Source organism: Lonchura striata, chromosome 5, assembly GCF_050655825.1.
Source record: "Lonchura striata isolate lonStrDom1 chromosome 5, ASM5065582v1, whole genome shotgun sequence".
Classification (NCBI taxonomy): Eukaryota; Metazoa; Chordata; class Aves; order Passeriformes; family Estrildidae; genus Lonchura; species Lonchura striata.
The window spans coordinates 47,174,747-47,190,942 of NC_140707.1; the positions used below are offsets into that span (position 1 = coordinate 47,174,747).

The window sequence follows — 16,196 nt, forward strand, 5'->3', positions numbered from 1 at the left end:
AATGAATAGCACCTAGCAGGTTATCTCTTGATAATCTTTGATAGGAATAGGATTTTAAAAGTCAGATTATATTTATTAGAAATTGGCTGGAGTGCTTTTTTTGTAGCTAACCACACAAAACATGTAAACTGTGTTCACAGAGGCAGGTACATGAGACATGAATGCTTTAGTTCATAAAAAATATTCCCCATGAAAGGTCAATTGCTTCCTTTTCATTGATTTTTCTTCTACCTTTCATTAATTAAAAAAAACCTGAAACAAAAACCACCAACCAAACCTCCCTGCTTCTTACTTTTTCTGTTTTCTTTTAATGCCTCAGTTATTCAACAGAGAACATTGAGCTAGGTCATAAGTTCTAAATAGTAGGAGGTTTTGGAACTGGCAGCATTTGAGTGAAGACTTTCAGAATGTACCAACCCAAGCAGTATAGTCATTTGAGGTAGATTCCATTAATTTAGTTCTTTACCAGAAAATACCCTTATTTTTCTTGGCTTTGTCTGCATGACAAATGCCAAGAAACTTATGTTCCTTGGTAATTTCATATTTATATGCCTATCCATACAATATGTAAAATAAGCTTTTCTCAAGACATTCATGTGTACTTTTAGAATATATATACATTTTCTTTACATTTTCAAAACAGGATTGGTAATATGAAGGCTTTGATTTTCAAACTGGAATGAATTGCATTTTATTTCTCAAGGATTTTTATTCTGAATTTTGGTATATTGTATATCAGGCCATTGCTAAAATTATGGAGATTAATTTAAAATCCTGTGACAAAAATAAATAGATGTGAAATTACCTCAGATCTTTTTCTAAGTGTATAGTAATAGGATATATACCATATATAGTTGTTTCTAAATCCAGCTGTTTGTGGCTGTACTCTTTTACAAGCTTGCACTTTACATTTCATGAAACACTACAATGTACATTTATAACATTATTTTGACCCAGCTTATAGTAATCATGTGATTTTGAAAAGGAGAAAAGAGGAGAGTAATCCTCCTCCCCCTCTGTAAGTTACACCCCCTGGTGTGGCTCAGTAAGGCACTGCATAAGAGATCTGCCTTGCAACCTCTCTTCTTTTTGTCCAGTTTGGAGGTGGCTTGATGAGGTGTCCCTGGGGTCTTCCTCCAAGATCTATAAAACAAAGAGGTTTGTCACAAATGTTAGCAGCAGAGGCAAGGAAACTTCTGGCTGAGAAATCCTCTCTGTTATATTGCTGAAGTGAAATACAAGGAGGTGGCACGGATCATGGCTTGGCTCAGGTACTCAGCATTCAGAGAAGGAGAATTGTCCAATTTTATAATGTTAAAAAAATACACAAAAGGGCTAGAATTATCTTGGTCTCCAGTACGATTGCCTTGAATACAGTTTGTACAAAGATGTAATCTTCATTTGCATCCTGAATACTTGATGCCTACATATCTTGCAGGTATAATGTTTCTACCAAAAATACCCACGTACTCCAATTTGGCAAACAAAAGAATCTCTGCTCCAGGGAACGAACAGGTCTGAACTGACTGAATGCCTGTGAAGGGATGTAAAGCTGTCTGCAAGAAGGAATATAAACCCTGCTACCAAAACGGGAAGGTTTTTCACCCTGGATCGCTCTGTACCTGTAATTCCAGCATATACACAGCAGTAAGGCAGTTGTGGAGCCACTTTTGTGTAAGGACACAATGCTTGGTACATTTATTTATGTATGTGCCAAGGAATGCTCCCCCTGAAGCCTCTGTGCTGTCACATTTACTTTGCATACAGGCCTGACTCTGCATCCCTGCTAACTGCCAGCACTTGGGCATCGCTGCTGTCACTGCCTGCCCTGCATGTGGCACAAGTTTCTGCTGGCCCTCACACTCCCCCCTGACAGCCCTGGGATTGTCTTGGGGAAGAAAATGTACTTCCAAAAGAGCTGTAAGATCAGAGATACCTTCTTCAGCTGAAATAAGTAAATCAAGTCCCAAACTCACCACTCTTGAAGAGTTCTATTTTTCTATTCCTTTGGGTTCTTCTCACCACCATTACGACAGTAGAATCCTGTGGGTTGAATGCTCAGTTACTCTTTCTGATACGCAAGAGATAGTAAAAGAAGTTTGTGATTTAATATTGTTTTCATAGAAGAATTAGGATACTTCTATTAAAATTACGTTGTTTATATCAATTTGGCTATCTAGGCATGACTCGTGTAATTTTTATAGCATAGAGGGCTGTCAAGCAATTGGTTTGGAAACTGGGAGTGGAAATCACTTCTAGTGAGGAAAGGTCACCTTAAGTGTGTATGAACAAATACTGCCAGATGTTCTTTTGGAATAATAAGAGAACAATCCATCACTCCTATTTCAAAGTTGCTTAGTATGCCCTTATTTTAGTATTTTGCTCATGCAAACAAACAATCACCTAAAACTTCTGCTTGTCTCATTGACATAAACACCTTCAACAATACATTGGAAGTGACTTCTACATCTGTTTGCCTTGTAACTTATTGATAAGAACATACTGTTTAATACATAATTTAAAAAAAAAGAATTTATGTTTGAGATTTTTTCTTTTCAAAGAAGTGACATGATACCTTTGATTTTTTTTTTTTTTTCCCCTTTGTGCCTGCTGTAGATACCTGTATTTTCTGTCAAGATAACAGGTAGTGGACAAAACTTTGCAAAGGTCAGGGAAATTATCTTTTCAATACAATGAGACAGTGAAATGCTGAACAGGGAACCCAATCCTGGAAGGTCACCATTGACTGTGAGTAATTGAAACATTCAAAACCAGTACCTAGATTTGCTTTATGATTTTGCATTAGAATGATGGCTTTAGCCTGAAGTCCTGTCATCCAGATTTTTCTGATGTCTGTTAGCAATACTTTTTGCTTGTACATGCTGAGATGTGGTTTCTTCCATTTCACAGAATTTACATTTTCACTTCCTGGATTTGTGCTTCAAGGTTACTTCCTTGTGACTTGGATGACTTGATGGGGAAGTTACAGCCTCTTTGTTTCCAATATGCTTTCCTGCATGATAGACCTCCTTATATCCCTGTCTGCTAAAGAAGTTACAATTATCTGTGCCTGGCTCTCTTTGGCCACGGGTGGAGGTTCCCGGCCGCTGTCCTGCTGGTGGCCGCCCCGAGTCTCTGCCGGGACTGGTGCTGTTTGGGGAGCTCAGCGAAGCAGGGGAGTAAGGAAGGACACTTGTCTGAGTCTCCAAAGATTTAATCTTGAAGTGGGCAGAGTAAGTGACAAATCCAAACCCGTAGTCCCTGTACCAAGGGGCTACTTAAAAAGGATAGAGGGAACATGGGGAGGACACAACCTTTGAGCAAGAGGAGGACATTAAAGGAGGGGTGCAGGGTAAGGGCTCCCCCAGGAGAAGCTGACATGGAGAGGGAGCAAACCCTACAATCCAATTCTGCTTTGAGGAAGGGATAAAGGGCAGGGAACACTCCAGAACCAAAGGAGTGTGCTGTCTTTGACAGACAAGGGAACAAGGGAGGTATACATGTGGATTGACATCCATTTTGGTGGGGAAAACTGGTAAACAACTCAGGACTGAACCATTAGGGAAGCCAAATGGGGTACAGAGAATGAAGCATTGCAAACCTATAACAAGGAACATTAAAACCTACTACAGAAGAGCAAACTGTAAAATAACAGACTACCACAATTATCAAGTTGTCACAGTCTGCATATGTCCTGTCAGGGCACCTGGACATTTGCTGAGTATTGATTCTTCTGCAGAGTGTGAATTAATGGAAAATTTTAAATCCTGAAGTCTCTTCTCTAACCTGCTAATTTACACAACATTGCAGAGGGAGCATTATCAAAATAGGTATCTGAGCGGGTGACCATGTGAGTTCTTGGTGTATTTGCACAATTTGGGGTAATTAAAGGTAAGCAAAAATTGAGAAATGACAGTAAAGAGCAAAACACTTTTATACAGCTTGAAAACAGATGACTTCAGACACCATAAGGTTCCTCTCCTGTGACACCTTTCAAACAGCTCTCACAGACTTCAGCTGGCACCAGCTCATGCTATAAAGGGAGAATTCAGTCATCATTGCCCTTTTCTAGCTTTATTTCTAGGGGGGAAAAAGAGGTCAGAGTGGTTAAAATGCACCAGATATGTGTCTCAAAAAGGTGAATATTTTAAAACACATATTTCTTAGTGTGTCTACCTCTCTAGGCAAATGAAGGTGAGAGCAAAAAAATCAAGAGCTAATATTGACTCAGAGTGATCTTAAGTTCAGTACAGTTCTTAAAGTTCATCCTCAGGTTCTTGTCCCTTTGTCCCTTCCAGCCTGAGATCCCAGGGTGACTGTTCATACAGACTAGAAATGCACCAGTTTCCCAAATCTCCAGCAGTTTTCCATTTGACATTCATGCACCTGGTTCTGACCTTACTTTTACATTTCACCAGTTGCTGGCCGCTCCTTAGTCACAGTATCCCCAGGGTTTCTGGAGATTTTATTTATTTAATAAATTACGAGATAATGGATACTTGAAATTATTGAGATCAGTGAGTAAAAGTTGTTTTAGGAGCTCAGAGAATGACATGCTCTGTGCCTGTGAGGAGCAGTGCTGCTCCCAAGTTGCATCTGGAATAATAGCCTGAGGTGCTTTCCAGCAGCTCCACAGCTGCTGAAGCAGTGACCCAGAGCTACACAGGGTGAGGAGAAAGAAGGCACCAATGTCACAAATTTGGGGCTGAAGTGGGTGTTGTGACACTGTGCCACAATGCTCCCAATGCTCATGGAAAAAGAAGCAGTGGTGGAGAGAATGATCTCTGCAGTGCAGTGTCTTTTACTAAGCCACAATCTGCTTTGGAAGCTTATTTCTGTATGCTAAAAAAATGGAATTGCCTTTCTGGAAAGTGTCAATGTCAGCACAGCATGCAGACTTGTACACAGACTTTTGTAGTGAAAAAAGGAGTTCATAACCTCTTTTACTCGAGTAATTGCTGTTCTTAATTAATAAGCCTTTGTTATCTCCAAATTGAAGTAATACTGTGAGCTACTCTTGCCTCCTGCTTAACTTTACTTAATTGTGCAGACATTTGAGTCAGCACTGACTAACCTGGAAGCAGGGTCCATATGCCAGTAGGATCCCCTGCTCTGAGGGGCTGTTGGTGTGCGAGCTGCCCATGTACTGCTGAGCACGTGGGAATGGCTGCAGTGTGAATATGCTGGCCCAGCAGACTTCTTCTGCTGCCAAAATGCCTCACAATCAGACATAATTTTTCAGTGTCACAGTCCCTTTCAGGGAACTCTCCTGACGCAGGCTTTTGTTCTCTTCTTTCTGAACAACCACGAGGTGCTCAGGGATTGGGAAGTAAAACCTGCTGTGAGACTTGGGAGGGCTCTGTATGGTTTGCCCACTGCCTCCCTTCCCTTCCAATGCCAAGGTAGTAGTGGCCATGAAAGCAGTTATTTTCCCACTTTCCTCCCTTTCTCTTTGTCTTCACAATGCCCTCTGAACCTGTATTTTGAAGGATTTGTACTAGGAGGTGTAGGAATGAGATATAGATAAATTTAGCTGAAAAAGAAATGCAAGCCCCCCAAATTCTTTATTTAGGGCAGGTGATATAATGAGGCACGCTAACAGTGCAATGCCATGAGTGTGATACCCTCACACAAAATCCAGCCCCTTGCCCTGTGACTGTCACCCACAGTGGGGTGTGCCCAAGGGGTTTCACGGACTGCACGTGCAGCTGTCTCAGATGTAGGTGGTGGCAGCACGAGGCTGCCTCTGCTCGAGGCTGCTGCAGTTGTGGTAGACCAACAACATGAGCCATGTGAGGTTTGCAGGAGGAGGGAGTATCTCTGGGTGTCAGCTGGGAAAAACTGATCAAGAAACAGAAGCTCAAGTACAAACTCACCATTCTGATGTTGCTGTAGAACTGAGGAAACCCAAAAGTTTGTTCAGCCTTTCCAGCTCTACCAGTTGATCTAACAAGAGATGTTACCTCTACCTTCAAACTCTTCAGGCACTGCATTTTCCCTGCTAGGAGCTACACAGTTAGAGGTTGTGGGCCAAGTTTAGTGAAAGGAATGGCACTTCCTAGCATCACTGCTTCACTGGCACTTGATCCAGTCTGTCATGTTTCTTCCAACCCCCTCAGGCTGGAGGACAGAAGCAGATGTACATTCCCACCAAGGTGTCAGAGAAACTCAGTATAGTAAAAAGACCAAACTGATGGATTTTCTATGCACTTACCTGGTGTTTCTTCCCCCTCAACACAGCTCCCTCTTATGGCTGCAGCAGGCAGTTCTAGGATAACAGCAGATTCCCCAGGGTCCTTGATTATTATTGCATTAACCCAGCTCTAGACATGTATAAAAAAAAGTGAACAAATGTGACATAAAAAAATGAAAGGTGAGAGTAGAGCATTTGTTATATTGAATCACAACTGATCATCACTTTTGCCTGCTCTGATTTTGTGGACAGTATTTTAATTCTGTCTCTCAGTGTTCCTATAACATTGTACTCTTCCATAGTTTTCTTACCTTACAATGTGTTTTCTACCTACACAATGGGTTCTACCACTGTGAAGCTTGCAGGAGCTTTCCTTCCCTTCCCTTTGGAATTCATACCCGTCTTTATTTTGTTCCCCACTGTGAGGATGGAACAGCACTGCTGTAGATTATGCTATTATATAACTCTAGTTTTAGATGGTACAAAATAAAAGACAGAATAACAAAAAACAAACAAACAAAAGAAGGTGGAAACAAGAATGAAATGTTTTGATTTACTGGATTTTTAATGCTCTTTTGTGAGAAATTCCAGGTTTTCAATCCACTCTGGAATGAAGCCATTTTTGCAACTTAAGTAGCTCACGAGAGAGGCATTTTGAAATTGGCCAGCACTGTGTGCTGGTCTGCACTGCTTGTCCACCTCTTTCCAGCTGGCTGTGCTGTGCAGCTTTTGCTGTGGTCAGTGGTGTGACCTGTCAGGAAGCACTAGAAAGGTTGTCTAAGTATCAGTCTGGAGAAAAGACTGTGGCAGCAGTGAGCAACTTCTGCTGGAGCCAGGCAGAAAAGATGCCTGGATAATGGAACAAAAATGGAGGAACCTCGCTGGCTGCAGCCTTGGCTTTGGAAAGTCTGAGGGGAGAGTGTCAATAAATTTATTTATCATTTGCATGGCAGTGTCCTTTGCAAAAGGAGAGGAAACAATGAGAGTCCTAGGAAAAGAAAGCAGAAGAAGGAAAAGAAAAAATAATTAAAAAGTTGATTGAGTTTTCACATTAAAAAAAAAAGTAGTAGCAAAAGTACTGAAGAGTTTATTAGAGGAAGAAAAGGGGAAAAAAGTGAAGGTAATGGAGCAAAGAGTTGACTCCATGTGTCTTAAATATGTTAAGAAAACAGGATGGGTGTGACTGAGAAGCTACAGAAACTGAAATTATTGACAAAAACGGGGAGAAAAAGAAAAGAAGAAAATCATGTGAAGAAAAAAACAAGAACATGGTGAGGTTCCCTTCCTAGTAATTTTGTGGAAACAAACAGTGGTTCTGGGTGTGAGGTGCTATTTTCTGTGTATTGAGCAAATGATAAGCACCTTGACTTTTGGTGCATTTTCCTATCTACTTCAGTGTCTTGAGAGGCATGATATTGCCCTGAAGGCTGGTAACAGGAACAGGTTATGCTGTGAAGTTCTATCACTTTTAATTTATCTGGCCACCATGGATGTCACAAGGAAGGAGTATCTTGCAATTACTCTTTAATTATATGATTAGTTAATAAGGTTTCCTATTAAACACCATGTAACTACATGAAGATTACCATGTAATTACCTTTAGAGGATCCAAAACTAATTAGCATATAACCTGTATTCTTGCCTTGTGGTTCAGAAGGCTATAATCTTGTAATGATATGGTGCTCACTGTGTTGTCAGCCTGCCACTACACGCTAATTTCCATGTAGTTAAACGCACAGTAGTTTTCACACAAGTAGTATTTGTGTTCTGTTACCAATTGTCCCATAAACTTGTGCCCCTGTTGGCAATGACAATGACTTCAACCAATTACATTCTCAAATTGCCTATGTGAAAGTCTTTTGTTATACCTTTTGCTTGCTGTGCTGTATACTGGTATACCCTGTGCTGTAAACTCAGCTGGATGTGAACAGTAAAAGCAATCTTGAGGCAGGCGACTTGATTAGCTTCCTTCATTTGCTTCACCAAATCCAGTGCAAAATGCACATGTTTGTGCTACTGATGCTTACTGTTCATTTTTGGGAAGCAGTGTTTCTGGATAGTCAATGCTGCAGGTAAAGCACCAGTTCAATAATCAAAATAATGCGTACTTTAAAGATAAGCATCCCTGCCCAAGTTTAAGTGGAAGTAAATTCCTTCTGTGTTTCACTTTTAAAATTTAGCTGAACTACTGGTGAGCAAAGCTTGCTTGTTTAATAAACAGAGGCTAGGTTTTGTCTTTTACCAGACAACTAAAAATATTTTTAAAGTAATGTCTTTATGATTTTGCATAGATAAGAGCATATAAACTGTATTTCTCTGCAGTCTATTCTTTGCTATTCATTTTCTAATGAAGAGCTCCATCACACCTCTTGGCTGGGATAGGACAGGAAAAATGACTACTATGAATAGTGGTCATTTCAATAGTTTGGTTGATTTTTCCATTTTCATTTTCTTTTCCTATCTCTTTTCTCAACATCTACTTTTCTGAAATGCATTCCATATGTTTTACAGTTTTCCTTGAACCTAGAGTAACTTCAAACACATAAATCAACTGTGTTGTTCCCCCCATTCCTCCCCACCTTTTGCTCAGAGGGCCTTGCTAAGCCCTTTAAGGAGGACTTGGCATTTGAAGTGATGGTGAAGACATACTAGCAAGGTGGGCTGGCTGTGGTTTGGATCTGATGAATTCTGTTTCCCAAACAGCTTGTGCCCTGTTAAGAGTTCTGTCACTTGTGCGTGCAATAAATTCACATTCCCATGTTCAGGCTGCCCAGAAAATTATTCAGCAGGAGAAGACCCAGGGTGGAACCAGATTGTTGCAGATCTCACTACCCAGTCTTTGTGTCCTTCACTCTGACAGTGACATTCTGCTGGGTTTGAATGTATAGGTTTTTTTCCCAGCTAGTTCTGTACCCATCTTCCAATAGTATAATCTAGGCTGTATTTCCCTAGCTATTTGTGCTAGGGAATATCATGAGAGACAGTGTCAAAAGCCTTATTAAGTCAAGATGATGTGCTCTTATTCTTTTCTATTGCCATGCCTGCTTCTTTGACAAAGAAGGAAATTACAATACCTTGACATGACTTGTTCTTCACATATCCATTATTGGCTTTTACTCATCTCTCTCTCTCTTTCTCTCTCTCTCTCTCTCTTCTGCTCCCTCTTCTTCTAAGATCTTTGAAGTAGTTTGTTTATTTGCTGCTTTTCTTGACTGCTTTAAAAAGGTTTTCCTCCTGAAACCATCTCTGAGATTTTTTTATATATTTCATCCTTTATCTTTATAAAATCCATTGTATCTCCCTATCAACCCTTTCTGGTGTGTATCTCTACAGTGTCTAAGATACAAAACCTTGCTGCTGCTACAGTACTTACACAGATTGGTCTTAAATTCCCCACCCCTCCATTCACCTGTTTTGAATAAGAGCATGATATCAATGTTTTACCCTTTTCCTAGATCTCATCATTTGATATTCATGAGCTCTGAGAGAGAACTGCTAATGCTCATGACACTGCTTCACTTATTCCTTCGAGTATCCCATGATAAAATTAGCTTGACCAGCTGAACTGAAAACATCCAGCTACTCTCTGCTGTCTTCTTTGCTCTTCCAGGCAGCTCTATTAAACCATCTGTTGTTGGTACTACTAGTGTTAGCAAACTGATTACATGAATTCAATTCTTTGGCCACTTATATATCTACTGGCAGCTTTGTCCACTGTGACCAGCAAACCAACTCTTGTCTTGGTCTTCTTTTTACTAATAACCTATTTATAGAAATACACTCTTCTTGCCTGGGATGTTTCTTCCTAATTGTATCTCATCCAGCCCTTTTCTGATTTTGCTCCACCTTTATTTTAGATCCATTCTTCTGTGCCCTAACTTTACACTTTTGAGTATGTTTCCTTCTTGTCTTGAGAACAGTGAAGAGCTTATGATACAGAGAGATGAGGAGATAAGCACCACTTTTTACTTCAGTATTCTGAATAGATACATGAAATCGCAGATAAGTGAGGTGTGTAAATATATGACTACACAGGAATTCAAAAGCACAAGTGGACACAGGTTTGGCAGAACCAGAATTGCAGTTCCAAACCAGATCTCAGAGTTACTGAGCTGCATGTGATCTCTGCAGCGGAGCAGTGTTTCTTGTGCAGTGGTTAAGGTCCAGTTTTGTTGCATGTTATTACTTGGGACTGATGATGTGATTTATCATTTCAAAGGAGATTTCTAGGAACTGAGATCAGGCAGCAGCACTATGGAACAGAAGACTCTCTCACTGTGCAGGATAAATTTGGAGTATCTTTTATCTTCCAGAATGTTTGTATCAGACTTCATTTTTCTCTGTCATTCTTCTCACATTTCACTTTTCTTGTCTGTCTTGAGATATCAGAAAACTGTGAAAATCCAGGTGGAAACAGGGAAAGCCCAGCATGTCCAGGCAAAGGTAGAAAGTGTCAGGATGCTGCTGAGAGCAGGTGTTCTCAGCTGTGGTGTCTGTTAGTAGGCTGAGAGTGAGCCACTGCCTTTGAGGTTATTGTGGTGGCACTGGAGCTGGGATTCTAATTACCAGAGGGCTGGAAGCTGCACTAGTGATGAGGTCTGCTGTGAAGTCCTCCTTGGCATTTTGTGTGCTATCAGGAGCACAGCAGGACTATCATATGGCACCAGAATCTTGTATGACTATACTAATTTTAAGGACAAAAATGTGAAGAAGAGCTTTGGCAGCTTAGTTGCTTCTGTTTACTTGAAATCTCTGAAGGTGACAAACCTGTGAGCTCTTTACCAATACTGCAAAAATAATCAGTTTCTTTACCTGTGGATATATTTATGCTACTTGGAAATAAATGATCTGTAATGAAGTTGTTTTCATCTGGGGTGCCTGAAATCTGGTATTTGATGCGAAGGCGAGTACAGCATTGTCCATCTTTGTCTACTGTCTGGCCTGTGATGTACTAAATAACTTTGGGAACATGTTGTGCAGCTTGTGCTGGCTCTGAACCAGAAGCAGCTTTGTGTGTTTGATAATGAGATCAATGCCATTGGGGGCAGACATAGTGCTCACTCTCAAGTTTAGTGCATGATGTTTTGTGCTGTCTGCCAATAAAAGATTACTGCAGTACTCAAAGTCTGTCTGCCTGGAACATTTTTTTTATTTTTTTGTTAATTTCTCTCCTGTTATGGAAAAATCCTAGTGATTTAAGAGGATACTGTTCTGGGTGATGGGTATATGCATAGTTGTCTAGACTCCTAAATGCAGGAGAGGGAGAAATTTGTGGGATATGTTGAGTTCAGAGCTGGGTGCAGTCTCTTTCTTAAGTAGTAATGAGGATATTAAAAGAATAATATCCTAAAATGACAGAAGTTTAGTAGCTGACAGTTTGAGCAGGTGGAGTTCAGTTTTCGGAAGCATATGACATGTGTTGGTGGCATTCAGAGTTTGATTTCTTTAAACTTCCTGTCCTCACAAGAGCTCTGTTGCTTTTAGCTGTTGTGAATGGAGCTGGAGAGAGCACCCTGGCTGAGTCATTGCATGGGTATTTACTGAGGTGTTAACTAGAGCTGTGCAATGTCCTACTGACCCTGCACTAGTGCTGAGCTGAAGGGCTGTCCTGGGTCTTGGTCCTCTCTCCCTACCTAAAGGCAGAGTCCTTTGGCTGTGTGACACCACAGACTGGTCCCTGTGATGGCAGACACACTGAGGGTAGACTCTGGACTTCCTGCTTTTATGAGTTTCTTCCTGGGTCTCAGAATTCCATATGGGACTGGATACCTTATCTCCTTCTGAATGGGGTGCTGTGATCTGGATAAAGCAGCGATGGTACATTTTGAAAATTGTTCTTGAATTATCCCAAAGAAAAAGTTATTTGACATGTTTTAATTTAAGTTGGATTTGTTTAGTCATGTATAGTAACCTTTTACTGCTCTCCTTTATATAATGTAGATTTTGAGAGCACATTTTTTCCATCCATCTTTGTGAGTCTCAGTTGAGAGCAAAATACAGTTACCTGTCAGCAGCTGTGCGTGAAGAAATTTTCTGAGGAACCAGTCTGATTTCCAAACATTATCTTATTTTTAATTCTGACTCAGTAGACACAAAATCACCCCAAGCACTATGGTGTGTTTGAACTGTACAGGTATCTTTCCACAGCTGGAATAAACAAGCATAATTTGTTTAGAAACTTCTATTACCCTCTACTGTTCTCTATTGTAACTCACTTGAAATATTCAGCCTGTGGATGTTAAAAAGGTAGGTATCAAAATTGTCTGTTCTCCAGCCCTGTTATGGAAATGTTACTAAAATGTGTCATATTTATTTACAAAGCTACATGATTTAAGTTAATATAAGTCTTTCAACTGCAAATATTTTACCTCTCAAAATACTACTGGAAAAAGTTGTGGGGAAAAAAAGAAAAGGTGAATTCTAAGAAAAAAGAAAAAAGGCTAAATTAATTCCATATATATATGTGTCTTGGTTAGACAAGACAGGAGTCTGTGAAAGAGGGCAAAGCCTCCTGTGCAATGGAGAACGGCAAACCCCCCTCCCTCTGAATTACGAGGATCTTTAAATTAAAAGGCTCTCAGGCAAAGATATGGGAGTGGGAGTAACAATTCTTTACTAGGAGAAAACTAGACAACAATTTAAAAAGGAAAATGCAATCGGTACAAACAAAACTAGTGAAAGAAAAAGTCTAGAACCTGAGGAATGCCAGTATCAGGTTTTGCTGGGACAATTGCTTTCCCTTGCAATAGTTGATGAGTTGCAGCTGAAGTGGTGATCTTTAGAAGGGTATAATTTTCCTCTGAAGATCTGGTGGCAGTGGGGGCCGGTCTTCCTCTGCGCCGGGGTTGCCTCTGAGCTCCGCTGCCGTCGCCTCTGCGCGCGCCGGCTGCTTCGCTGCGAGTGCCGCCGAAGAGAGAGAGAGCGAGAGCTGCTTTTCTGGGAATCCCGCGCAGAGAGAGAGAGAGCTGCTTCTCTCGGAGTCCCGCGAAGAAGAGGGAGAGCTGCTTCTCTCGGAATCCCGCGAAGAGAGAGTGAGAGAGAGCTGCTTCTCTCGGAGTCCCACGAAGAAGAGTGAGAGCTGCTTCCCCCCTCTGGGTGGGACCCCTCACGGCGTTACATTTTTTCAGCCTTTCATTGAATCAGTCAAAGGTGTATACACAAACCATTGTCTCTGAGAGAGATAACAAAAAACCTGTCCAACCGGTTCGCCTTCGACAGATGGCAAATGGAATACAAGCTTATCTTACAACCCAGGACATTATCCACCCCTTATTCTATTTCCATCTGCACACCATGAAATCTTATACCCAGTTCTCTCTTAAGACTAAGTTTCCCTGTGGTACACAGCGGGTCTCCCCATCTTCCTGCATTACCCACCAAGTGTAACCAGGTCCTTGAGCAAAGACAATCCCACGAATGGGTTGGTCTTTGCCTGAGGTGGGATTAATCCAAACAGTTTTCCCTAAAATACCTTTCATATGTACTACAGGGACCTTATCTCCATCTACTGCGTGTAAGGGTTCTGACTGAGCAGGGCCAGCTCGATTGACAGACCCCCGGGTGTTGACCATCCAGGTTGCTTTTGCCAGGTTAATTTCCCAGTTTCTAAATGTTCCCCCACCGAGTGCCTTCAGGGTAGTCTTAAGGAGTCCGTTGCACCGTTCAACTTTGCCGGCAGCTGGAGCATGATAGGGAATATGATATATCCATTCGATACCATGTTCTCTGGCCCAGGTGTTGATAAGGCTGTTCTTGAAATGGGTGCCGTTGTCAGACTCAATTCTCTCAGGGGTGCCGTGTCTCCACAGGACTTGTTTTTCCAAGCCTAAGATGGTGTTCCGGGCAGTGGCATGAGGTACAGGGAAAGTCTCCAGCCATCCAGTGGTGGCTTCTACCATGGTCAGCACGTAGCGCTTGCCTTGGCGTGTCTGGGGCAGTGTGATGTAGTCAATCTGCCAGGCCTCCCCATACTTGTACTTGGACCACCGCCCACCATACCAGAGGGGCTTCACCCTCTTGGCCTGTTTGATGGCAGCACACGTCTCACAGTCATGGATAACCTGGGAAACACTGTCCATGGTTAGATCCACCCCTCGGTCTCGTGCCCACTTGTAGGTGGCATCTCTGCCCTGATGACCTGAGGCATCATGAGCCCATCGAGTCAGGAACAACTCCCCCTTATGGTGCCAATCTAAGTCTATCTTTGACACCTCTATTTTTGCTGCCTGATCTACCTGCTCGTTGTTCCGGTGCTCCTCATTAGCCCGACTTTTGGGGACATGGGCATCTACATGACGGACTTTCACCGTCAGCTTTTCCACCCGAGAGGCAATGTCTTTCCATATATCAGCAGCCCAGATTGGCTTTCCTCTACGTTGCCAGTTGGCCTTTCTCCACCTTCCCAGCCAGCCCCACAGAGCATTGGCTACCATCCATGAATCAGTATAAAGGTAGAGCTTTGGCCACTTTTCCCTTTCAGCAATGTCCAGAGCCAGCTGAACGGCCTTGAGTTCAGCGAGTTGGCTCGATCTACCTTCTCCTTCGGTAGCTTGTGCAACTTGGCGTGTGGGGCTCCATACGGCTGCTTTCCACTTCCGGTTCATCCCTACGATGCGACAGGAACCGTCAGTGAAAAGAGCGTAGCAGGTCTCCTCTGCTGGTAGTTGGTTGTATGGTGGAGCTTCTTCAGCCCTTGCCACTTGTACCTGCTCTTCATCATCAGTGAGACCAAAGTTTTCACCTTCTGGCCAGTTCGTAATTATCTCCAAAATCCCAGGGCGATTCAGGTTTCTAATACGGGCGCGTTGAGTGATGAGGGCAATCCATTTGCTCCATGTGGCGTCAGTGGCATGGTGGGTAGTAGGAACCTTTCCTTTAAACATCCACCCCAGCACCGGTAGTCGGGGTGCCAGGAGGAGTTGTGTTTCTGTGCCAATTACTTCCGAGGCTGCTTGAACTCCTTCAAAGGCAGCCAAGATTTCCTTCTCTGTGGGAGTGTAGTTGGCTTCAGACCCTCTGTAACTTCGGCTCCAGAATCCCAGTGGTCGGCCTCGAGTCTCCCCAGGCACTTTCTGCCAAAGGCTCCAAGACAACCCATGGTTCCCGGCTGCAGAGTAGAGCACATTCTTGACCTCTGGTCCCGTTCTGACTGGGCCAAGGGCTACAGCATGAGCGATCTCCTGCTTGATCTGGGTGAAGGCTTGTTGCTGCTCAGGGCCCCAGTGGAAATCATTCTTCTTTCGGGTAACCAGATAAAGAGGGCTCACAATCTGGCTATACTCAGGAATGTGCATTCTCCAGAAACCTATGGCACCCAGGAAAGCTTGTGTTTCCTTTTTGCTGGTTGGTGGGGACATAGCTGTGATCTTGTTGATGACCTCAGTGGGAATCTGGCGCCGTCCATCTTGCCATTTCACTCCCAGGAACTGGATCTCTCGGGCAGGTCCCTTGACTTTGCTCTTCTTGACGGCAAAGCCAGCTTCTAGTAGTATCTGGATGATCCTCTCACCTTTCTCAAACACTTCTGCCGCTGTGCTCCCCCACACAATGATGTCATCAATGTATTGCAGGTGTTCTGGAGCCTCACCCTTTTCTAGTGCAGCCTGGATCAGTCCATGGCAGATGGTGGGGCTGTGTTTCCACCCCTGGGGCAGTCGGTTCCAGGTGTACTGCACGCCCCTCCAGGTGAAAGCAAACTGAGGCCTGCATTCTGCTGCCAGAGGAATGGAGAAAAACGCATTAGCAATATCAATGGTGGCATACCACTTTGCTGCCTTGGACTCCAGCTCGTACTGGAGTTCCAGCATGTCCGGCACAGCAGCGCTCAGCGGTGGAGTCACTTCATTTAAGCCACGATAGTCCACAGTCAATCTCCATTCTTTGTCAGATTTGCGCACAGGCCAGATGGGGCTGTTGAAGGGTGAGTGGGTTTTGCTGACCACCCCTTGGCTCTCCAGCTCCCGAATCATTTTGTGGATGGGGATCACGGCATCTCGATCCGTCC

General features: G+C 42.7%; 1 protein-coding gene across 3 annotated transcripts in view; it reads left to right on the forward strand.

Moving 5' to 3' along the window:
• Positions 1–16,196, forward strand: part of NUBPL (NUBP iron-sulfur cluster assembly factor, mitochondrial) — a 183,547-nt gene that overhangs the window by 100,742 nt on the left and 66,609 nt on the right. The window contains exon 12 of one of the 3 annotated variants that reach the window (XM_085580471.1): positions 1,439–11,317. The exons of the other annotated variants lie outside the window; for them this stretch is intronic. Within the exon in view, the coding sequence (XP_085436597.1) occupies positions 1,439–1,444 (6 nt within the window). The 3' untranslated portion in view covers positions 1,445–11,317. Of the gene's footprint in view, positions 1–1,438; positions 11,318–16,196 lie in introns of those variants that run through there. 3 annotated transcript variants of the gene reach the window in all.